This window comes from Ammospiza caudacuta, chromosome 1 (genome assembly GCF_027887145.1).
Source record: "Ammospiza caudacuta isolate bAmmCau1 chromosome 1, bAmmCau1.pri, whole genome shotgun sequence".
In the NCBI taxonomy this organism is placed as follows: Eukaryota; Metazoa; Chordata; class Aves; order Passeriformes; family Passerellidae; genus Ammospiza; species Ammospiza caudacuta.
This window is the reverse complement of record NC_080593.1, coordinates 69,487,386-69,512,384: the sequence shown is the minus strand read 5'-3', so window position 1 is coordinate 69,512,384 and position 24,999 is coordinate 69,487,386. Positions and strand designations below refer to the sequence as shown.

Genomic DNA, 24,999 nt, shown 5'->3' with positions numbered 1-24,999 from the left:
GCAGCAAGAAAAGCATGTTGAACATCTATGTAAAATACACCTAGGGGCTGAGGAGCAGGAAGCAGCCTCCACAAGTTTGTGTTTAGATGTTTTATCTTGATGCAAACACACTAAACTCATCCAAACAGCAGGTGATATTCCCACATTAACTGTCCATTTCCCCTCTGTCTCCACAATAAACTGTCGGAAAGTCTTTCTGGTGATCTTCTAAAATAAAAAAATTGTTGTCTTGACAAAGAGAGCATTTTAAGTCAGAAGCCTGTGAGAGAGCTACTTGCAAGAGGGAAGCAAACACTTGTGAAAGGGCTCTTACTGCCAGAACTGTAATGGGAGTGGATATTGCCTGAGTGAGTTTCATGTGAAGAGAGAATGACTGGAGGTTGGTTTTTCTCACTTTTTGAGATTAGGGTTCTCTAGATACCATGTGAGTGCAGGACTCTGGACTTGGCCTTCCCCAAAGGCCAGACTTTAAACCCTGGTCTGGGATTTTGAGAATTTCACAGGTGGAAGGAAGATGATTTATGGCTCTCTTTGGAGCTGGAGATCTGGTTATGCCATGCTTTTCTCCCTGTCTTTTCTCAACAGGTCTATTTGCTTAGATTTTGTGCTTTCACACCTCGTTCTGTTAGAACCCAGAGTTGAGACAAAATTCACATTGCAGGAATTTCAATTCTTTCTGTCTTTTTTTTGCCTTTGTAAAGGGGTGCACAGGCTCTGAAATGCCTCTCTCTCTCTGCCTTTTTTGCTGCCATAGTCTAAACTGTGTCCTGTGTGACATTAAAATGTGCATTCAGTGCTCATCTTTTTCTAGTAGAGGAAACCCTTTGCAGAACAGTTCTTTGACCAATCTTCTCCTCTGGAAAAAACAATACAGAAAATCTCCAGGACAGTTCATCAAAACAAATGTACGAGATCTTCAGGCTCTTTTCCTAAAATAAGCCCTTCCTCTGTATGAACACAGACATGTTCCTGTAAGGAGATTTTCCTGAGACATATCTGACAAACATTTCCTTCTGTGCTCCATGTAATGAAAATCTTCTGCTTCGTTCATTTGGGATCAACAGTTCTTGCTTTAAACATGAGCTTGGACTTGTATTCCACTAACAGAATATTTTCATTCTGGGTTTCGGGAAATACCTTATGCAGGCAAGAATTCTTAACAAGTCCTGCAACACCCACGTTTGACAAGAGTGCCTGGAGTCATTCAGATGTTCAGAAGTGAAGTTTGTTTCTTTTGAACCTGGATATAGGATCATAGCTTCACAAGGCTCCCACTAAAGGAAAGTACTGAGGTTAAAGATTTATTAGCTGTCTTTAAGCTGCTGATCCTGTAGTAGTTTTGTGCCTTTTGAAGGAGTACCTGTGTAATTCCCCCTCACAAGGAATACTTCCTCCAGCACTGTCCCTGCAAAGGAGCAGGAGAAAAGCCAAACAGCTGCCCTCTCTCTTAGTGTGCCAGAAGGAAAGAAAGGCTCACAGAAGGACCAAAGCCTGGTGGTGAGCTAATCTCATTATCACCTGATTTTCCTCTCTTGAACAGAGGAGGAGCCCGGTCCAATCATGTTCCCCTTGGATTTGGTCCCATTTTAAGACTTGAGTGCATATTGGTTATGGTTACCAGCTTCAGGGTGTGCTTCAAGTGGCCCTCAATGCCATCACACATCTCCCTTATCAGTTCACCTTCAGTTTACCTGCTTCCACCTGAAAATTTGTGGTGTTACTCCTTTTCCTCTCGAGTGCAGTCAGTGAGTGTGCCTTCCTACTTAGCCCTGTCTGACTTTCCTGTGACCTTACAATGGTTTATGTCATGGAATAGATGGATGCGACACCTAGGTCTGCTGCTTCCTCCATAATTCTGCATATTCAGTGCTAGGGTTGGGTTCTGCTTGTCATGGTGGTACTCGGCATCTCATTGACTTCAACAAAAACATGCTAGTAGTGAGTTGATGCTTGTGCTGTGTCAGAGGTCAGAATTTGGCACCTAATAACTTCCCCTCTAAGGAATCAACGTATATATATATATATATATATATATACACACACATATATATATATGTGTGTGTATATGTAGGGCTTTTTTTGCTTCCCACCTACCTTTCCTTTGCACACTCCCTTCCTCAGAGAATTTCATAAATAAATTACTGATGGTCTAGGCATAGAGGAGCAGACTGAGGAGTAGGATTTAAAAATAGTTTGATGCCTGTAAAATGGATCATTTTCACAGTTAAACTATTTTTGCTCTTGTCTCAGAGGAATGTTGGAAGTGGAAGGAAAATGTTTTTGCAACAAAAATTATTGGCAATTTTCAACAAACACAAAAGTATTGGAAGTGCTTGGGGTTTTATCTTTCTGAATTCTTCCAATGTGAAAGTTAAACCAAGATAAATAGTTGTTTCCACCAAATTCCATTTCAATATTTGTTTGTGTTCCTTGGGCTCTGTTATTTATTTGGAAAAATCAGAATTTTCTCTTTAAAAATGTAAATGCAAATGGAAGATCTAAATAGAGGGCTTGTCTTGCTTTTATAAAGCCTGTGCATGAGCTAGTGTGAGAACAGGGAGCAGTCTAACACAGCAGTACAGAACCTGGCACAGGCTGCAAACCTTCCCAGGAAGCAGCAGGGCAGATTTACTGTGTGTGGGCATCCCCACGCTCGCCTGTGATCAGTTCTTTAATCATGACACTATTTTATGATTGCTTGATGGCTGTTGCATTTTGGAAAGAAAGCACTAATGAATCAGATTCTCCTCTGCTTCCAGCCAGACAAACATCCCAAATCCCACCAACTTCTACGTGGTCTCCTATGAGTCTCTGTAACTATGAGGAACAGAAAAAGAATTGCTTACAAAATAAATGTACTGCAGGGTGAATCCAGCCCAGTGCTCTCTTGGTTCTCTTACAGGTTACAGGCTAGCAGTATCATTCACATTGCAGTAACTCACACACAAGTTTTCAGTCAAACTTAGGAAAGGTTGAGATGTTCAAGCATCGGTCCCAGGTGGTACCCATCAAAGACATCACATCTTGTGTTAGCTGTTGCTTTGGAGAGCCCAAGGCAGGTGGGAGCTGAACTGACAGATTCTCTGAGATTGGCCCTGGAACTGCAATCTTAGACCATGCCAAAACTTGTGGGTTTGCGTTTTAATTAGCTATCCCCAGTCTTCAGTCCTTCATTCATGCCATCCGCTGTGTTATGGCATCCAAATCAGGGGACTGATTTAGCTGAAAACCTGTTCTCCAAAAAAAGCAGTAGGGTGGGAGGGTCGTGCTTCAGCTGAGTGGGTATTGTTTGCCTGCACAACCATCTGTGTGGCCACAGAGCAGGCGTTGTGCTGCCCATGAGTGATCAGGGCAAGGGCTGCTGCTCTTGCAGAGCTTGCTACCTGTTATTTCCAGATGAAAAGGCTGTGGTATTTGCTGTGGGAAGATGAATAGTCTATGGCTTTGGAGGATGTCTAGCAGGAAAGTCACACAGATACCCTTTATCTTCTTTTGGATGACCTTTTCATGCAAAACCAGTTGGCTGCTGCCTTTCAGTTTTGCAGGTAACCTTTGCAGGCATTGCTATATCAAAGATTGCAGTTTAGATTTATCATACCTGTGTTTAGACCTATCACTCTTTGCACCGTGATGAATCAGGGGAGACAGACTTTTTTTTGCCTGTTAAGCTTGAGGCTGATGGATCAGCTGCTAGTCACTGCTCTCAAGTCTGATAAACCACCCATCCAGTCTGTCCTGTTGTTTCACAAGAGACTGCTTTTTCTATATAGAAATATCTGATGAAAAGGAAATGTAAACACACAATATATTACCTCAATAAATATATTGAAAAGGATTTATGTACAAAGTTTTACCCTCTTTATTTTATGGGGTTCATAGTTGAAGTTTGTCTCAGCCTGTGTTGCCACACTGCCAGATTACCTTTCAGAAGCCACGTTGTCTAACATGTAAGAGTTGAGCAGTCCTGCATCAGGACTGTCGGTATTGACAGAGATGGTCCTGCACATGGAATTCAGGTATGGCAAATACTTGTATTTCATTCTTCAGGGATTTCAGAGCCCTTTGTTTGGATGGGAGTTTCTATTGAATCAAGCTTCTTAGGAAGACTGAGTGAGGTGTCTGCATTTCTCTTCACTTGCAATGAGGTTAAATGATTCATTGAGTGACATTCTGCAAGTCCTTGTCACTCACTGTCCTACTCAGCTCCGCTTCCCCTTCTGATATCCTGCCGTGGTCAGAGATGTCTGGTGTTTATCAGAGATGAATATGTTAGTTTAGGCAAGCAATGCTGCTAAAAATAAGGTATGAACTTGTAATTGAAATTGATCCCACTTTTGTAGCTGAATGAATTGCCACCTCTCTGCTCATCTGCATAGCCTGGAAGTTTTCACATTCTTAAATATTTTTTACGGGAGCCATTTAATGCAAATATATTTTATTGTGTTGGGGGAATGGGTACATTAACATGAACACAGTTGCTTTCAGCAGTTCAGCTAATGAATGGTAACTCAATAATTCTCTGTAGCTCAAGCATCACAGTATGTGAATACACTTAAATTTCATTTTTTGGCTTTGTCTGTACCTCTTGATTGATACTCTTCTTGGTTCCTAGCAAAAGACCAGCTGTTTTTTTCTGTTGGTCCTTTGCTTCCTTGAACCTGCTCTCAATGCTGTTTTCTGTCTCTTGAAACCAAGCGTGCCTGGTTTCTGCTCAATGAGAAGGCAGAGAGAAGGCAGGTATGCTTGAATGGATTGGCAAACCCAGTGAACATCATGATTACTGTGTGTGCATTGCTATGTTTGTAATACAAACAGAGGGTAAATTTTCAGCAAAGTGTGGGTTTGGTTCATTTCCTGATGGAAACAAGTCTAAAGTTTCATCCCAGTCCATTCACTCTTATGGTGGAACCTTTGGAAGCCACACAGTGCCTCAGCCGGAATGTCTGCAGCCCAGTGAGTGGAAGGCATGGGAGCTTTATGCCATAAGCCAATTTTAGCTGCTGTGTTATTTACTGTCAGAATTTCAGTATGGATGGTTCAAATTCATCTAGATCAACTTGATCTTTTGTGGTGTTCTGTTTGAAATATGAAATGGTGAAGGGTCCTCCATTTATCAAAGGTCGTTAAATGGGTTGAAAAGTAAAAAAAATAAAAAGGGGACATCAAAGGTTTTAGTAACATGAAGCTGAAGGAGAAGTGCCAAAAGAGAGGGAGTTGTGAATCCTCCCAAGGTCCTGTGCTTCTTGGTTTGTGTGATGTTTCCAGGGGGTTACAAGTGAGGGTGACCATGAAGTTGTTACCTCTGTGCTGAAAGTACTTCTTGGTTAGTTTTACATCTCATTTCCTTTGAATTTCCCACAAAATTTTAGTTGGCTCCCCATACAGGCTTCACAGCTAAATGCTAGCAAATGCCAAGTAAAAAGAAAGTAGAAGGGGAAAAAAAAAAGTGAAGAGCTAGAAAAAGAAGACTGAATGTAGTTGCCATTTAAAGGAAAAAGCATCCAAAAACCAAACTAAACCCAACCACAAAACCCATAAGGGCTGTAGAGTGTCCATGTGTACTGGTCATGAATGTTGCCCTGCTCAAGACAGCACTGCAGTTGGGAGTAACACTGTGGATCTCTTGGTGGTGAGTGTGCACAGACATCTTCAGAAGAAACTCAATTTATATTATGTAATACTGTCAGTGTGACCTTTGAGGGAAATCTCTGAAGGCATGTACTTGTTAGAAATGTTCCTCCTCCATCCAGTTTGACCATGTTTGTCCCCTTCCCACATGCTGTAGAGCTGCTGCAGAGACCATCTCTCCCCTTCCACAGCAGAAGGGCTGAGCAAAGTGCAGTTCCCCCCTGCTCCATGTGCTGCTGCTCTGTGCTGCACCACAGGCTGCTGCTCCATGGGGCAGGCTCTGTGCAGGGAGCCTTCATCTCCAAGAGCCCTGGCACTGCATCCCTGAGGTCCGACAGTGAGCAGTTCTGCCCTGCTGCCTGGGAAATGCCAACTGCTGAGACACTGAATATTCAAGCTGAACCCGTGGCTTAATACAAGGGTGAGAAATCATGAAAAGGAGTGCTCTTTGCTATATCTGCCTCTTTCTCTTGCAGTATTTTTTAAATGGTGGAGTTGTGCCAAAAAGATACAAGTTGCCTTTGAAACAATTTTTAAGTGTAAATGTGACATTTCCTCCACTAATCACACTTTCTTCAGATGAAAGATAATAGAGTTGTCTGACTAGCTCAGCCCTGGGTCTTTGCTGGAGTAGTTATCCAGAATGAATTAGATCTATAGTGGTGGTTTTAAAAATTATTTTATTTTTCTTTTCGTTCTGTTAAGTTCTACGCTGATTTAGCATCTCAGTTTGAGTGTAAAAATATTCTAAAACGCAGATGATCAGTGATTTATATGTAGTACCCAGCATCCTTCTGCCCAGTCCTCATTTTATTTTGAGCTGATGTCATAAGAGATACTCAAGTCAGAGAATGTACTGTGGTTTTTTTCTCAGAACATTAAAAATCCATGCTAATTTCATTCCTGCTAATTCTAAGTCTCAGGACAGCTTTAATTAAAATATAAATGACACAATATTTTTAGTGTGGATTGTGTGTAATTGTGGTTAATGCTTTTTTATTATTAATTTTTTATTCTTGAAAATTCATGTGCAAGTGTGTTCATTTCCATCTTCTCTAACCAAAAGCAAACCACTCAATGCCTTTAGCCAGATGGATTTCAGAGCAGCCCAGTCTTGTATGGTAATGACTCAACAACTTACTGAACCCAGTTAGCAGCTTTATAGGTCATGACTCAAAGTACCTCATAGTTAAATTTTGTAACAGTCCCACTTAGATTATCTCACATCCTCCATGTAACTGTTCATTAAGGCAGTCATGCCTTCTCTCAGCAAAGGAGTGATTCACCATTAATATTTCTAAGTCTTGATCTACACACCCTACTTCTTTCCAACCTTGCTTTTCAGTGTTCGAAAGCCAGCAGTCAGCTTGGGCTAATGTCCCGCCGTGCAGGAGAATAGTTAAAGGCAATGATTTTTAACAGATTTGTGTTTAATGGCAGTAACTTCCTAAGCATTTCTGCTATATTTGATGAAGTATGAGAATGAGCTTACGAATGCAGTCCTCCTTTCTGAGGACGTGCATTGTGTTTGTCAGAAGGAACAATTTCACTTGCACAGAATGAAGTCTGTGCTAGAGCAGAGGCCCTGTGAAGGACCCTACATACCTAAGTTTGGCTCACACCAGTGACCTCAGGCTTATCTGATGGCAGAAGACTTTGCAGTGTTGCAAAGTTCAGCTGTCATAGCAGTTTTTGCTTACCTCTTCTCTTGCTGTCCTGTTCACATTCATTCATTTCCTAACTAAACTGGTGTATCATCATTTTTAAAAAGAGGATCTGACTGGCTGCTTCTGCTCATCAGTTTTAAAAACATTGCTACCAAGGGACCTGTCCCTCTTGTTTTGTGAAACATCAGCTGAATCCTCAGTTGGCAGAAAGAAATGTCATCCCATTGCCTTCAATGGGAATAGGTCAGGAGCTGTGACTCGGCAACTTTTGGGGACAGCTGGACAGGGTTTTTCCTCTCCCTTATATCTGAATCTCATTTAGATGTACAGCATGGTTTTACATGAACTTGGGGGAGTAAAGGAGGATGGGCATTACTGTTTAGGTGGATTCAGCAAATTACCAGCTTGTGATTTTAGCCCCTGTTTCCACATGTGTTTTTCCTGGCAGGCTAAGTCTTGCTTTGTGCTGTTCTCACCCCTGCACTGTGCTGGTAGAGTGTCTGGGGAGGCCATTCAGTGACTCAGACTGAGAGTTTGGTCATTTTTCAGCCCCATCAGCTTGCTATTGTGGTTCATCACATGTGCAGCCCCTCAGGCAGATGTGCTGGTTTAGGTGCAGTAGGGCAAATCTGAGAAGCACCTGGAGATGGGATTGGAGAAGGATTTGTGCAAACAGCAATGCTGCTCTGTTTTATTGCCTCAGCTAGGTGCTACTGAAATTCTTCCAGTTTGTGGAAAAGAAAGTAGATACAGACTCAACCTTTAAAAAATAAAAATAACAACAACAAAACTGAAAGATTGATCCAACACAGTATGGATCTAACCATGGGCTTTGTAGGTGGATGCTGAGCTTCATCCAGACTTTTTCCATGCTTCCCTGTGGAGTTTCTGTAATGTGTTGTGAGATACACAGAATCAGAACTGAGATCTGTTGAGATACAGGAGACTAAGTTTGTCCCTGCCAGTGCAGATGTGCCAGTAATACAAGAAAGCTTTCATCCAGCTTAGAAGTGCTTATAAATGTTTTGCATGTCCAAACCCTTGCAACCTGTGCTTTGGACTGCTTTGGTACTTCAACTTCTATGATGGGTTTATTGCAGTCAGGGGTAAGACCCTTTTAACCTTTTCCCAAGTGGATGCTAAAGTAGAATCACAATAGCATCAAGTATCATGATATACTGTGGATGAAAAGTGTGTAGGTTTCAGGAACAAGTTCTGCAGATCTCTCTCTCTCTCTCTCTCTACTTCATGCTGCTCAGCAATCTGATTTTACGGAGTTGTCCAAACTGTCTCTGTGTCTTCACGTTTTGGTAGAGACTACAGTGCAAAATGTCACAGGGTTATTCTAGTCTCTGTCTTCTTCTCAATAAGGGCTGCAGCGTATTTTCTGATGTCCCTTCCATTTTAGGGAAGTACATTCTCTCACTGGATGAACACACATGGCACCTGGCTTGGTTCAGCCATCTCTGCAGAGAGAAGGTGTCACTGGCTGGGAGGTTTGTCCATGTGAGTGCAGTGGAGGGACACAGTGGATGCAGAAGGGAGCATGAATAGCTCTGCAGACCTCTCAGCACTGAATGTCCCAGAATTTTCATATTCTTTGGTACTGAATATGTATTCAAACATAATGTTAGAACAGCAGCCAGCCTGGCTAGGTATGTCAAATTAGGCAAAGTAGAGAACAAACTCTGGTGATCTTAATGGAGTAAACCTCCCTGGGACACTTGGCAAGGCAACTGTTCAGGTGTAACTCCCTATAATCTCAGAAGGAATGTGTCCTTCCTTGTATGTTACTGTAGTTCAAATGAAGAAGGTCTACAAGCAGAGATGGTGGTGCTTAAGGTCATGCCACCAAATTGTTGGATCTACTGTATAATACCAGTCATGTCTTCTATAACTCTAAAGTCAGTAATGTAAGAACAACTTGAGTTCATTTCAGTTAGCGATCTGAGTTAGTGGTTGCTGTATGTGACCTACCCTGAATTACCTACAAGTAAGGCAGGTTTGTGGGACTGTGGTGCAGGAACCTGTGGCATGTAGGTCTTTCTGCTGTGATTCAGACAGTCATGTCAAGAATGTGATCTCTTTCTGAGGGGAAAAGAGGGTATACAGCTTAAACTTAGTTAAGAGACTCTCCAGTTCAGGGAAGAACGGACTGCAGTACATTCAAAAGTAGTATGTGCCCCCATTAAGCCATTCTTCGTTACTGTACAGGATAAATCATAAATAGTTTATTTGTTCCTTGGAAGCTTCATATTTCATGTAAGAACAGAAGAACACATATGCAATGGCACTTCTGTGAGATCAACATTTAATCCCTGAAAATGATTTAGTAAACATCAAGGATTCCCAAAAACTAGCAGTCTTATCAGTCCAAGCAAACTTGTGAAGGTTAATAAAAAACCTAGCCTTTCCAGCAATGGCTAGGAATGTCACACAAAATCACAAAATATTCTGGGTTGGATATACACACTTACATACACATACTCTTATACAAGTAGATGGGGTTATTATGGTGGCTTCTCATTCTGTGCTGTGGAAGGCATTGCAGGCATGTAAAAAGAGAGGTGGCTCCTTCCTCACAGCCATTGTCTACATGAGGAACAGGCTCAGTAAGTGAGTACAGAACAGCAAATGAGTGAGAACAGGGAGGCCAGGATAATATGTAGGAATGAGGGGAACATGGCTGCTTATTCAGAGCATTGTGTTGGGGCTCCACGAGTTGAGATTTCTAGGTGTTTGTATTATGAGGTTGGCTGATCTGCAGTATATCCTAGGACGTACCATTTCTTCTGTATTTTTTCAGTGTCAGCACCTGCAACAGGTCATAAAGTTGATCAGCTTCTATGTCAGAAGGCCACAGTCCCCAGAGTAGGGCCAACCAGGCAATCTTGATTTAAGGATTGGTGTCTCAGATGTCTCCTAGTCCCCGGACTTCCCAAATTGCTTTGGGGTGAAGAACCTCAACAGGCTTGTTAGTAACATTGTTTTGTAGAAGAAAGACTTTGCCCTTATTTTAAGATTGTCTGTGGTTTAATGTGAACTTGGAAAGCTGAAAGCAAAGAGCTAACCATTTGATATAAACTCAGAAATGTTTAAAAGGAAGAATGTGGTTCAGCCTATCAAAGTTACACAGAGTCTCCTGTGGCTGTTCCTAAGGCATCTCTCATCCCTGAAGCAAATGGGACAAGCAGTTGAGTGACATTCTCCCTTTGGGATGCTGTTTTATAGAGTGGACTTTTCTGTGTCTTTGCTTGTTTGTTTTTTTGTTTGTTTGTTTTGTAGGCTTAGGCAGTGAAAGGTAACTGAGCAGCACTTTGCTTTCCTATCTGCTCTCTTTCAACATTGGCCCACAAGGTAATGATAGGGTTGCTGGTCTAAAGAGCTTACATCACTTTCAGAGGATAAAAAAATACAGGATGTGTGTTAAGTTGGAGCTATAGGGAGCTATCTTTGCTACTCAAGTAACTTTCTGCATTTTAAAGACTGTTACATTACGTTATGCTAAAGAGTTGAAGAGTACTGCCACCTAGTTCATCCTCCTACTCCAAAACAGGATCAGCTCTACTTATAGCATTCCTGACAGACACTTGTATAACCAGTCCTTTAAGACTTCCAGCAAAGGGGAGTCCAACCGCCTTTCCAAGTGAATTTTGAAGCTGAACATTTCTGCAATATGAGCTCATTACTTTTGTCTCCAGCTGCTTGTGAATGTTGATGAAAGATTAGTACCCAACTCTGTTCAGCAGCATTTTAGGTATTTAAAGGGTGTCTTCATGCTTTCTGTTCTTTAGGCTGAGCCACCTATATTCTCTCGGTCTTGCCTTGTACCTTGTGTTGGCCAGCAATGTCACGGGTTCACCTGCAGCTCATGGTTCTGTGTGGTCCTTAGATGCTTTGTACAGTGCTGCTTTTCCCCCAGCTTTCACTTGAACTGTACCCTCAAGTTTGTTCAGTTTGTTGGGATTATTCTAACCTTGTCTTCAGTTATACTTAGAATTTTTCCCAATTTAAAGCAATATGCCAGTTAACAAACACTTCTGCTGTGTCACCTCTTCCATTAGTGAAAGCATTCCATCATCCAGGAGCCAGATTGAAGAACCCTACAAGAATGATCCTTCAGATTTGGCTGAACTGGGGATAACTGCTCCCAGAAACAAGAAATTATTGACAAGTACTACAGCTACTTGCAAGATCACCTTTTTGTAGTAATCACCAGTATTGATCACCAGTTTTCTCTTCCATCTGTATGCAATTCCCTCTATGGTGAAACATTTAGGAAGATAGATTTTTACTACCTTGTTTTATGAACTGGATTTAGTAATTTTTTTTTGTTTTTTCACTTTTCATTATATTTCTTAATTTTTTTTTCCTAAAATTTTGCAACTTTGTCTGAAACTACTTGTAGCTGCCAGTTGAATCATGTTTTGTGACATGTTGATCTTAGACCATTTTTTCTTAACTGGTTTAACTCACTGTGAAGATGCACATACCTACACATGCACCTACTCTCCATATTACTTCCTGCAATTTATCATTTCACTTATTGATTATTGATTTATTAGCCTGTTATCCCTTCATAGATGGAAATTAGGTTGTTTTGACTAGATTTAATCAATGTATCCGTGTTTTATTTTTTTTTTTTTACGTTTTTAAAAAATTTTCCATTGTGTGCTTACAAACCTTTTCACAGATTCACAGAATAATCTGAATTGGAAGGGACCCACAAGGAGCACCAAGCTCAAGTCTTAAGTGAATGGCCTGTACAGAGATCAAACCCACAACCTGGGCATTATTAACACCATGCCCCAACTAACTGAGCTAATTAGCTACAACACAGTTTTCTGGGAAATTAAAGTAAAAGCAAAAGGTTCCCAGTTTCTGTGGCTTCCTAGCTTTAGGTTTTTTTCTCCATTTCCAAAAATAAGCACCCTGACCTTTCTGAAACATTTGGTACCTTACTTGTCCTCCGTGAACTCTCAAAGACAACTGGTAACAGCCTTGAGATTCCTTCTGCTCATTCCTGAGGTGCTTTAGGGCAAAGTTCATGTCTTGGACAATTTGAGAACGTTTGGTTTACTCTGATGCTTCCTGTGAATTCCCTATTCTGGGCTGAGATCTTATTCCTTCTTTGTTGAAACTAATTCCTGCTAGTGGGAGGATTGCTTGGTCTTTTTTAGTAAAGTCATAGCAAAAATGGTATTTTGATCTTCCTAGTGTAATGCCTCAGTGGCTTGCTTTCCTTTCTTGAGTGGCAGACCAATAATTTTGTTTTACTGACAGAATGATGCATTTCATTTTGTGCCCTGACTTTTTAATCTTCATGCCCACAGGATGTTTTACTGCATGATGCTCATGTATTTTCTCACTGTAGGAGGTGTGCACTATGCATACTTCCTAGCATATACACATTTTTTATTTTCATAAAGAGCAACCGTAATATTAAGGGGGCAACATGCCAAACACGACAGCTAGAGTTTTCCAAATGAATGCCCATTTTGATAGCTGTTAAAATTCTAGCCAGTGCACCTCATTAGAATATGTTGTCATCTTTGGGCTAGTTTCAATAGTGCTGCAATATTTTCCCCATTGTTCCATTCAAAATAACCAGGAAAGCCTCACCTACAAGATCCAGACTCTTTGTCTCTCATCATGGTCCAAATGTACTATCTCTACAAAGGGGAATCTGGCAAGAGAAAAGTTTAACAGCCTGATAGGTTTCCAGTGTGTTAACAGTAGTTTAATCTGCTGGCCAGTAGTTATCCTTGCTCTGAGGACTTTCTCTGAGTTGTCTTTCCAAAGCAGCAGCTGTCAGAAAAATGATGAGAAGAGGTTTCTTGTGGCTGTCTGTGTGGAACCACTCTATCCTCAGGGAGGGAAAGTGGTGGATTTCTGCATCTCCAAAACAAATCCAGTTAGCCAGATTAAGGCTCGTAAAGCTGACAGTTCTGAGAGGAAAAATAACTTATGAACTGGAAGGACATAGTAAGCAACACTTAATTGTGCAAGTGGCTGCAGGGTTTTCACCAGCTTTGACAGATACTGTAAGCAGCCCCATTGAGAAACCCCTTCTATTTGCACACACAGAGCTACAGATGGTTTTAAGTTTCCTACTGGTGCTGCAGGCTGACCAGTGGAGCAGGTGCTTTTACTGTATTGCTTTTCCTCAAAAAAAAAGCAAATGATTTCTTTTAAACTCTGTTTTCTGTTTCTAAAGTCCCTCTTGTCTTTTAGTCTCAGATTAACTCAGCTGTTTCTTCTGACTTCTTGTCCCCATCCTGTTTTCTTCTGGTTTGGGCTTAGTTTATCAGTTAAGAAGCAGCACATTTGGTTATCCTGATGTTGTCTCTCCCCTGCCCTTTCCACTCTGTATTGGATGAATTGCTTTTTCCTGCCATAGGCTGTTTTGGTTTCCAGGACTGCTGTACAATAGTGCAGTAAAGAAGGGTCAGCGGCAGTGTGGGTGAATGGGAAGGGTAACTTGGAAGAAGGGTAACTCAAAGGGTATGTGCCTGCGCTTGTTCAAGCCCCCTCTCTCTCATCAATTTTCTGTGGGACCTTGGAGAAGTCATTTAGGTTCTCATCTGAGTTCAGAACCATGTCCATCTTTACTTTAACTCACAGCAAGTGTAAAAAGACCTTAAACACCTTTCTCCTGGGCCTGGTGAGGACAAAACCACTAATCTCAGTGAAGAAATCTATACAAGAATCTAAAACAGCATTCAGACCTTCCCATGCTCTGTCTGTCATCTAGACCCTGATTTCTGCTAGTGCTCAGTGGAGATACATCTAAATCAGCTGTCACTACCATCCATCTTCATTTCTTAGGAGAATGAATTGTTTTAAATTCTCATATAAATTCCCTTTTTACTTGATTATGAAATATGTTTTAATTTGACAGCAATGTTATTTTTAGTAATATTTCTTGTAGCCTTTAGTATTAACATCTAGTTGGCAGAAAAAACTGCTAAATATTTATACTTCTCGTCTTTGATCTTTCACTCAGAAGAACTGAAAAGGTATCACACTTAACATTTTTATTATAAATATTTTAGAAAGCATTTTAAGAGTCCAAATTCACCTCTCATGTTGAATTTATTCAGAATGTTGGGATGGGTTGTCACTCTTAAGTACAGGTGGTACAATGGTTGGAAAGTTTAGAGTGATCCTGCTGTGGCTAAGGGCCAGAAATAGAATTATTAACATCACAGTTTGATAGAGGAAGACCAAAGTTTCTTGCATCCTCTTACTTGCCTGCAGTGGCTCAGAGGGAGATGAATACAAGAGGCACAACCTACACAAGAAGCACAGCTCTACAAAGTGTGTCTGCCAGAGCTGCTCTTTGCAAACAGGTTGTGTCCCTCATCCTCTCCAGTACAGACAGTTTCCCTGGAAGGGCACAACAGGGTTGTGAATGAGATACCCGAGTCACAAAGTTCTGCCAGAACCACAGAGCCTGTTGCTCCCAGAGAGACCTTCTTCCACTGCTAAATTAACATGGATTTAGGAGGTCAAGGAAAATGTGGAGAAAGCAGGAGAACCAGCAATGGCAGAAAATATGTTGATTTATTATGGGTTTACTCACTGAAAATGTGACTTTTTCTAAGAATTTCCTGGTTGGTAGCCAAAATGCTTCAGCAGCCAGCAGTACCAGGACTTCCAGGTAATGTGTGCTTCTGTTCTCCTCAGTATGTCAGTATCAGCTATGCCAGCCACGTTTCTTTTCCAGAGAGAGGGCTGATCCATCATAGGAACTTTCTGCCTTGGCCTCTCATGGGAAATGCAGTCCTGCCATGGTTGGTGAACTAAACAGGGAAGGAGAAAGTCAGGAATCTTAATGGCAATTCCCCTGAGAATATCCAAATCGAGTTATTTTGTTCTTTTTTTTTCCCGATTAGAGAGTGTTTAAGTCTCCAGTGGTCAATTTTTAAACAAATAATGAAAACTATTACTCCTTGCATTCTATTTTGGTGAGAACAAGATTAGACTTTGAAAAGACTTTGACATGAACCTTTTTCATGGGAAAGTGAAAGTGAAGCAAATTTAAACCCTGTGCTGTTCACAGAACAAGTCTCATGCTGAGACTATAGTTTTTTCTCTCTTATTTCCAGCATCCAATTATTTTTGTATGTTTAGTACATAAAAATTAGTCTCAAGTACTTTACCAATCAACCTTCTCTAATTTGCCACTGCAATGGGTAGAAGTTATTTCACTGGATTTTTTATATATGTATCAGAAAGTTTTCTTTCTCCCATCTTTATTTCACCCATGCAGTCCTTGTATCCTGTCATGGTGATAACTCTGAAGAAAAAATAGGGGTTTGTACCCTATTCTGAGTCTCACAGGTTTGCACATGTTCTGATCTCTGTGTGCATGGCTTTCTTCCATTGCTCAAAGGCTCAGCCTTGGGAAGTTGAGAGCCTCCTTCCATGTGTAGTGTTGGATTTATGTGGCATGGTAAGTGCTCTGTGGTTACTCTGCTCAAAGTTAAGCAAATCTTCAAGGTATTCAGCCTCGTGCCCACTCTTGAATCTTCCTGCATTTAGAGCAGGATTTTGAACTGAATCACTCAATGGACTGGTGAGCCCCTAAAAACAGAAGAGGCCCAGTGTGAAGCGAATGCACAAAGTTCACCTTGCAAGAGGCACAATTCTCAGTCACATCCAGCTTTAAATCCACCTTAAATTGATTGGTCAGTATTGGCATTGATCAAATGTGATGGGAATTCTGTCCCCTGAGTTCAATAGATGATTTTCCCAAAGAGACAGAGGTTGGAGGACAAGCAGTCATCACCAATGCTGGAATCCATCTCCTTGAGAAATTATTTCATACCTGCTTTACAGCCATTGATCATTGCCTTCTTCAAGGAATCAATGAGTCACTGTCTTTACAATTAATAGAAAAAACACAATCCCAAATCCCAAGGCTTTGTATGTTTTTTCTGCCCTTTGGTGGCAGCAAAAGTCTGTGTCACAGCTTATGATCCTGTGAGTACTCTAAATTGTTTTTTTAGTGTAATGGAGAATGGTACTTTTCTTTTTCACCCTCGTGATATTTCATTGCTGCTTGTCTGTAATGGATTCCATTACTTCTGATGCTGTGAGACTTAAGAGCTTTTTAATAGGAAGTGCTTGGATCTGAGATGGGTTATCTGTATCCTTGGCTGGTTACTGAGAGGATGCACAAGGGAAATGCTCTCTCAATTTCTTGTATAACTCGGTCTGTTTAGAATTCCCTCTGCTTGGGAGCTGGCAGAACAGAGCCCTGCACTGCTCATGGTAGTTCTTTTGTTGGCCTCTGTCAACAAACCAAGGTGATCTCTTGAAATAAGCAAAGGTCTTTATGGGCCAAAGTGCTCAGCCAAAGCACAACTAATTGCTCCAGCTGTTCCATTAAACATTTAGTGAGTACCTTAACATCCAGGAAACTTTCAAGTGGAGCCTGTGAAAGACTTTTTGTCAGTATTTATCTATTTGTATCTGTTCCTGCATGCAAGAAATTAGTTGATAGATTTAGGCAGAAAAGGAAACAATCATCAAAGCTTTTGAAATAATCCAACGTTTTTGAATACTGGACAATGACTTAGATTGTACTTGTGGCTATCTAACAGTGTCCAGTGACTGAGAAGCTGAAAGTCCTTTCATTTTTCATCCAGTTTTCACTTTCTAAACTAGAAGGTGTTATTTATGTCTTTTGCCATTGTATCCCATACTGTGCTCTTTATCTCTCAATAATCTGGCTATTAACAGAATTTTGACTTTTTTTTCTCTACATGAAGAGAGAAGCTTAAAATGGAATTAATACTAAAGAAAGAATGAAAAGGTCAAGCAGGTTTCAGGTTTGGTATTCAGATACAGATTTCACTAAGTCTAATTAGAAAAGAGCAAAAAGTCCATTACTGTCTCAGTTTTGTGAAATAGAAGAATAATATTTCAGTCCAATCATCAGTCAGTGAACATGCATCACTTTTGAAGTGACCACCAAAAAAAATCCAGTAAAGTTGACATTCTAACATGCATTTATTGGCCTGAACTTTTTTTGAAGCTGAACCACCCTTCTGCCAGGTGTCAGCTGGAGAAGGTATGCAAGAGAAATGACCATTTCCTGTTTTCTGTGGGTTTAAAACAGTTCTTTCATCTGGAGGTGATCTAATGCCTTTCACTGGCATCAAAATCACCTTAAACAAAAACATGTCCCTTTTTTTTAAGAATATGCTGTGTGTACAATGTGCTCTTCCAAAGAGATGAAGTATTAGCATTTGAAAGGACGGATGAGAATGCGTATTTTGGAAAGACCTTTGTTCAGAGAATTACCTCTATATTCTATGTGCATATCACCATGGTAATTGAAATATTTGCCACTGATGAGAAGGTATACAGCACAAGCCTTTTGCCATTTCCCATGATGTGGTTTCTAGCAAAGAGTGCTATTTGTCAGTTTAAAATTTATGGTAGGATATTTAGCAGTTGTGCCTACTGTCATAGAGATGGATGTGGTTTGAAAGCATGAAACAAAAAGGAACAGGTAATGACATCTTCTTCTTGCAGTTTAATATTCTTCCCCATTTCCACTTAAAATGTGAGCTATTCTGGAACTGCTGGAGCCACAAAGCAAAACCAAAGCTGTGCTCTCTGCATGGCTTTGACAATTAGGATGCTGGTAACATGAAACAGTTTATTCCTTTCTTCCCGACATCACTGCTTTTGGGACATTGTTGCAAACAAAACAAGCCTGTCTCTTCCCTGAGGTCGTTTCGTGCATGTGAACTCTGTGAAGGGTGTAGCAACCACTGAGCACTGTGTGAAGGTTTATGTAAGGGAATTACATGATGAATCTTATGAAGGCATATAGGATACACATTTGCTCAACAGGGATATCCTTGAGGAACCTCATTAACATGACTCACTTAACAGAGAGAAAAAAACTCAAATGCTTGCACTCACTACCATGTGTGTACATCTTTCATTTGAAATAGTATTCTGTAGGAAAAGGTGCAGTATAGGTATCATGGTGAGTAGTACTGCTCAGTGAACTGCTCAGGATACAAAAGGGATGGTACTTTTTTTCACTCTGTCATGCTGTGGCCGATTGTCATCTCTAGTTTTCTGTTCCTCAAAGTAAGTCCAGCTCTCTAGAAAAATGTCTGGTTTTGTGTTGTCCTTGCCACTTAAGAACAGGGGTCACCTCCATACAGAACTCTCCATGTTTCTGTGCTTTATTAAAGGCACAGATGGAAAGTAGAACACAGTTAAAATGTAATGGGGTTTCCTACTCAGTGCTGCCCCTTTTATCTCCCTCTTCCAGTACAGGATGGAGAAAATTTCATTCTTGTTATGGTATTGCATGTGGAAGAGATAAGTGCCAATGCCAGGCATTATTCTTTATGCAACATTTTGGTTACCAAATGACCCTGTGGTCAGTCTTATGTAATGCCTGAGACAGCTTCCATAGAATGCTGAAGTGTGTTGCTGTTGGTAGCTTCTGGGATCAGCTTTCCAGCCAAGTTACATTTAAAGCATCCTTCAGTGATCTTCCATGCAGGGAAAGCTTAGACATGTGTATTAATTTTTGTTGCTTACCACACCCTTTCATTCTAGCCTAGGTACCGTGGTGAGGTTGTTTTCATATTGATTTTATTAGACTAGTGGCAGACTAAGACCCCTTCATTTCTTGTTCTGCTTAGGTATCAGGCTGAAATACCCAAACAAATACACTGACCTTCAGATGGACCCGCACAGTGACTCTGACCTGGCAGGGACCAGCTCCCTAGCACATCAAGGCAGCTGAGTGCCGATTCCTGAAAATCATGAGGCAAAGCTCTTTCCTCCAAAACTCATATGAAAGAGCATTAGGCATTATTTCACTGCAGTGTTTGCCCACAGTCTGTATCCTGTTTCCTCCTGTGGCATCAGGATAAACCCCTGTCTCCCTTCTCCCTTGGAGCAGTGCTCCGCTGTGCTCACTGCGCTTCATTACCTGCAAGCCGCAGGCTGGTGCAGAGGAGACTTGTGACACTGAGATCAGCTGGAGCCTAATGGGAGAGGAGTCCGCGTGACTGCAGCCGCACGGGCTGGTCTGCCGCTGCACTCTAGGTAAATAAAGCCCATAAAGCCCACTGTGCTCACTCTTCAGCTGCTACATTTCTACATTTTTTTTCCTCTTTTTTTTCCTTTTTTTTTTTTATCCCATGAAGCTGCTGCTGCTGCAGGTTTTGGCCTCAAAATTTTGTTTCTCAGGATAGAGAGCCACTGCTTCTGTATCGTCAGGCTGCAGCATGACATGCAGCAGAGATTTCATTATGCATAAGCAGAGCCATCACTAAGGTAGGCAAACACTCTGGCTCTGCAAAACAAAAGGGAAGTGAGAAACGGAATGAGCAAAGGTATTATTTGCTGACAATAATTGTTTCCAGTTGCAGCTGATGGCAGGGATTAATCACAGTGTCTTAATACTTTATTTGGGAGCAGAGGAAATATTAAGGGAGGGAAGAGCTGAGAAGTGCTTTTCCAAATCTCCCTTGAAAAGTTAGTAGATAGTACTCTGGAAACGATGCTTAAGGTTTTGAAACTTGCAGTGTGTCTTTTATTGAAATGGCTTTGAACCCTTATACTCCTTCTTTCTAATTAGCAACTGAGATGCAAATAAACCTAGCTAAAAGGTGGGAGAAAAACATAGCATACAATTTAGCATCCATGTTATGTGGAGTTATGTATATTAGTTGTTACAATTTCATTTTTTTCCTAAAATTAAATCTAGATTAATTGCATATAATGCAATCCCCATTTTAGTTCTCTCACGCCAATGCTTAACTTCAGCTGCAGCTAGCAGAGCCCTAGTCCAGTACTGTTCTCTGCAACCTCTGCCCTTTCCTGATTTAAATACATCCTAAAGCTACTGTTTTTCCATAACACCCACAAGAAACTATTGTGTCCTAGTCTGCCATATGTAATTTGTTATGGAATGAACCACTCTCTATCATGGAGGGAGGGGGACACAGAAACACCTGAGTCAGGAGTAATTGTCACTTTCATTTAACCAAGGCCAGTGCTGTAGCCATGCCTACCACAGCTTACACCTACATTAAACAAACTTGTTTTTACATCACATTAAATAATGATAATGAATTTTCGGTCATGGATATATTCCCAATATTTGCAAAACTTCAGGATTGAGCCTGTGACTGTACACCTTGTAAATACATTTTCAGCCAAAGCAATTTACACATGTTTTTGATCAGGTGAATTCCTGTAGCACCTTTAAAAATTGAAATACTACCAGCTCTAAGGATATTTGCTAGCCTGGTTTTGAAAATCATTTCTGTTGCACTCCAATGCATTATCCCTCTTTCTTACTCAAGTTTCTCACTGGCAATGCAGCTTCTGACCAAATCCTTGTTATTCCATTTACTTGCTTCCCTGAGGTTTGTCCTCTTGGCTGCTTTGAAGAGGTGGGGCAGAGCAACACCTTCCCCACAGTTACAGCTCCCCCTCTTTTCTCAAAGATTACTTTTCTGCAGCATTTAACCTGCACACAGGGAAAGCTCTTGGCTTTTAGCAGTTAACTGCAGTCGGCTTAACACTTTATGAAATGCAGTTTGCCCTTTCAGGTGCTAGCCAGATTTAACTTGCTTTATCTTCAGAGCACACAAAAAAGGAGAAATGCTTTAATTAGAAGTAGCCTTTTTGTTGTAAACTGCCGGTGGGAGTAGGGTGAACTTCCCACCCTTGTTGGGTGGGACAAAATTAGTATCAAATAACAATTCTGAGGTAAAAATTACCTGTGTCTGTTGCTAGCAGGATTTGAGGTTGAAATTAATATCTTGAGAGTTGTCTTTCTGGGTGAACACATCTAACCTTAGATTTAATCAAATAATCATAGGCATAAATGTGGTTCTAACATGAAGCAATTTTCAGGAGAGAGATGACCCAAAGCTTGCAGACTGCCTTTGTGTGCCATTAAATGCAGAATTCTGCCAGTCTGGAAGCTTCTTTTGCCTGGTACTGTCTGGTTTCCCACTATTTTTCCCCTCAGATTCTCTCTCTTTCATTGAAGTGAGTGTTCACCTTTGAAAGAAGAAGCTGTGTGGGCTCCATTTAAGGCTAAAAAGGATACCAAAACTGCCATTTAAATTCGGTAACACAGGCACTGCAATTACAAAGATGCCATTGCAAAACTAGATGCTCCTGCCTGCTTTTGATGGAGAGCAAGGAGGGTTTTTTTCACTCTTACTCAACCTAATTGTTTGTCCTGATTTTTCATTAACTTGTCTTTGCCTAGCCAGCAACTCTTAAATACTTTTCTTTCCCCCATCATTCCCTTTTCTCTATTCCTGTTCTCTGTTCTCCTTTGTCTCTTACTTTCCATGGCACAGGGCACGAATCCCTCCTCTGGGGGCTGTTTGCCCTGGTAAGAAGCTACCACACCACAATACAAATTGAAGTATGAGGTGGACTTCAGCAGAGTCCTCTGCCAAAATTAAAATTCAGCTCAGTCCCGCCTCTCCGAACTGTGTATCTTAGCATTAAGGTGATTTTCAAGCAACAAGGGCAAAATTAGACCGCAAATAAAAATGATCCAGAGGGTAAGTGTTTGGCCTTATGTATTTGCATTTGCAGGCAGATGTATTTATGAGTCCTCTTTTGGTTTGTGTTTTGTAGGACAAAGAAGGTCAGCCACTGCTACCGTATCATTTACCGGCACCCGGAGAGGACGCTAACGCAGGACGAGGTGCATCGCATCCATCAGGCTATTGAGGAGTCAGCAGTCCGGGAGCTTGGGGTGGAGGGCAGGTTCTAGCAGTGCTGCTCTGCAGCCACGAGGACAATTGCTTTTTTCTTTCCATTTTTCCTTTTTTTTCCCCTCTCTTTTTTCTTCTTTTTTCTTCTTTTTTTGGGGGGTAGTTTTAGGTCACAAGTAGAGAGACAGGTTTTGTGACTGAGCACAGAAAGCGATTGATGAATGGGCAATGGTAAAACTGGCAGGTAATAAACATTACTACTGAGAAATCATTGATGGAATGCTGGTGCTTTATTTTAAGAAATGGGGGAACAGCAGTAATGTAAGATTTCCCTCCTGTTACGATAAGAAATACAGTGCCTGGTGGTTTTCTGTGTTGTTAATTGGTCCCTGGGTTCCATTAAACTGTAAATACTTGGCATTATTTCTGTGTTGACAGGATCTTCTGTCCATGTAACAAGTGAAGCAAATCAGAGACACAGATTAGTTCAGGGAAAAAAAACCCCATCCTGCCCCACCTCACCCTATCCCCAATCCCAGCTTTTTTTTTTTTTTTTTTTTTTTTTAAATAAGAGATGTCAGATTTTGCTTCAGGAACCCTTCCAAGAAGTACTTCTTGTGACTCTCTTACCTTCAGAGCCCACGGGTGTTGCTTTCTTCAGCTACAGAGAAGGAGCCACTGTGGTTTGGGCCAGGCTGGGCAGTCTACAAATCCTGGGTCATTGGCAAGTTTTTCCTGTTAGATCCTCTTGTTCCCACAAAGCTGAGCAGAGCTTAGTGAGGTGCTCCAAGCTCTGCTGCCTTCACCAGGGGAGGAGCTCCCTTGTCTCACTTTTCTTTGCATAGACACCAGTGCAAGATAAGTCTCCTCCCCTGTCACTGTCAAAGTGTTGGTATCACCTATGGCAGGATGGCAGTAAATAGAAACTCTTCCCTACAATGCCCTGAAAAGCAGCTGCCTTGATCTCTCACAGTATCTTGCTATCTAGCTGCAGTGCCTGCTCAGAAATTTGACCTATAAGGCAGGAAACCAAACTAAAATGGGATCTTCTGCTGTTTGAGGCTGCAGTTGCTTTACAGGATGCTTTCCTTTTTCATTGCAGGTTATAATAAGTAAATTCTGGTGGTAGTATGGTGCTAGGGCCTGTAGAAATGTTCAAATGATCTGATAAATACTTGATGAGCCATTGCAGATGCTGATACGGAATGTGGGACCTGTTTTGGCTTGCAATAACATTTCATAGAGTCTTGCAGGTCACATCTGGTTGCTGTGCAGACAACATTCCCTCCTTCAGAGAAGAAGGCGGTAAAAATGCTGCAATAAACAGCATCTAACACTGATTTATACCTTATCAAGAAACATCTGTGCAGCAGGCTTGTACTCAACCATACGAAGCCAGTACCTATTGCAGATGAGACAGAGAGCTCATTTTAATTTCATTACTCAACATATTTAGCTGTGTAAACAAATCCTAATCTAAATTGCTGTTGTGTTATCCAAATAACTTGATTATGAAAACAGTATGCTAGACTTTCTACAAGGCAAAAAGAATGGGTGCCATTTAGGCATCAGAAAAACCTACGTGGTTATTTTTAAACCATCATCTACTAAAATCCATAAATACAGCATAGCCCATTTGATGTTTCTCAGTCTCCTTAATCCTTCACCTTTTCAGAATTCTCAGTGATGACATGAGAAGGAGGAGGAGGAGGAGAAGGACATCTTCCCTGAACTGCACTGAGCAGTACTTTTTCCAAGACAGGGGATGATTGATGCTGTCACACAGGCCAGCAGATAATGTGGATCCTAATTGATGAAATTATCTGTGGAGAGAGTTCCATAACCTGTGTGCTCTATGAAAGAACTAAGTCTCTTGGGAAAACAGGAGAACATCTGTGGTGAAGTATGTCACAAGATTTCCCTTTTAATTTATTGATTAGTGAGGTTTCCCTTTTCTACTCCCCAAATCTTTCAGTTCTTCTTTGATTCTGATCAGCCAGTTTTGAGGGCATAGAAATCTGGGAAAAACAAGGAGCAGAAAATAGGACACTGAGCCTTTTCCACTCCAGCCACAGGACTTCATGTCTGGCTTTGCAAGGCAGTTTGGATGTTCTAGGATCAGCCTAGAACAGTCATTAACATCAGCTGTGTTTGACTCAATGATTTTAGAGCTCTTTTCCAAGCTAAACAATTCTGTGATTCTCTGTGTCTGAATTGCACTCCAGTGAGCACAGTGAGCAACAGCCAGGAAGCTGAACTGGTGGAGTAATGTTGTCCTTTGAAACCTGAAAAGTTAATCTCACAAGCTAATAGGATAAGGGGGAAATGGAAAGCTTTCCCTGAAGGTGGTCTGACATCTTCTGGAGTACATGTTTTCATAGGAACAACTTTCAGGCCATAAGATTAAAAACCAAACAGCCTCTTCAGGAGCAAGTGTGATTCAGTCATATGAAGGCCTGTAAAATCATATGGGCTGACTGTGAGCATCATATAAATACTTTGCTATATTTAGCTTAGGTAAGCCTTTGTCATATATGTTCTAGCATTAACCTACTCTGAAGACCTATTGTTCTGGCAAGGGTTCACCACAAGCAGCAAAGCAGACCTCAGATCAGAAGGCATCAGTGTTCCCCTTTATGCTCCTGTCCTCGGGCAAATATGACCTTCCCTTCAAAGCTTCACCTTAATTTTACTGGGAAATTTGCTATGGATAGTAGTAAACTCTCAAACCATGTGATCCCTTGTGGGTGCCGACAGAGATCCCATTAGAATCCCAAGGTTGTAAAAGCCATGGTTTATTTTATTGCTGGTCAGAGACACAGGATGCCAACAGGACCTCAGAGACTGGACTGATCCTGGTGGGAGTGTGACTGAGGAAGGTCCTTGGGACAGTCAGTGACCAACTCTGACAAAGAAAGGGCTGTCCTCTGCTGTCACTTGGCTTTTCTCAAGACACATTTAGCACA

The 24,999-nt window shown here is 41.2% G+C and overlaps 1 protein-coding gene across 2 annotated transcripts in view; it reads left to right on the top strand.

The window, feature by feature from the left end:
* The window catches only part of FARS2 (phenylalanyl-tRNA synthetase 2, mitochondrial), a 228,900-nt gene extending 206,631 nt beyond the window's left edge, over window positions 1-22,269 (top strand). For both annotated transcript variants that reach the window (XM_058804220.1, XM_058804226.1), the window contains one exon: window positions 21,954-22,269. In XM_058804220.1, coding sequence (XP_058660203.1) covers window positions 21,954-22,092 — 139 coding nt within the window. In that variant the 3' untranslated portion in view covers window positions 22,093-22,269. The remainder of the gene's footprint in view (window positions 1-21,953) is intronic.
* Window positions 22,270-24,999: the final 2,730 nt, after the last annotated feature.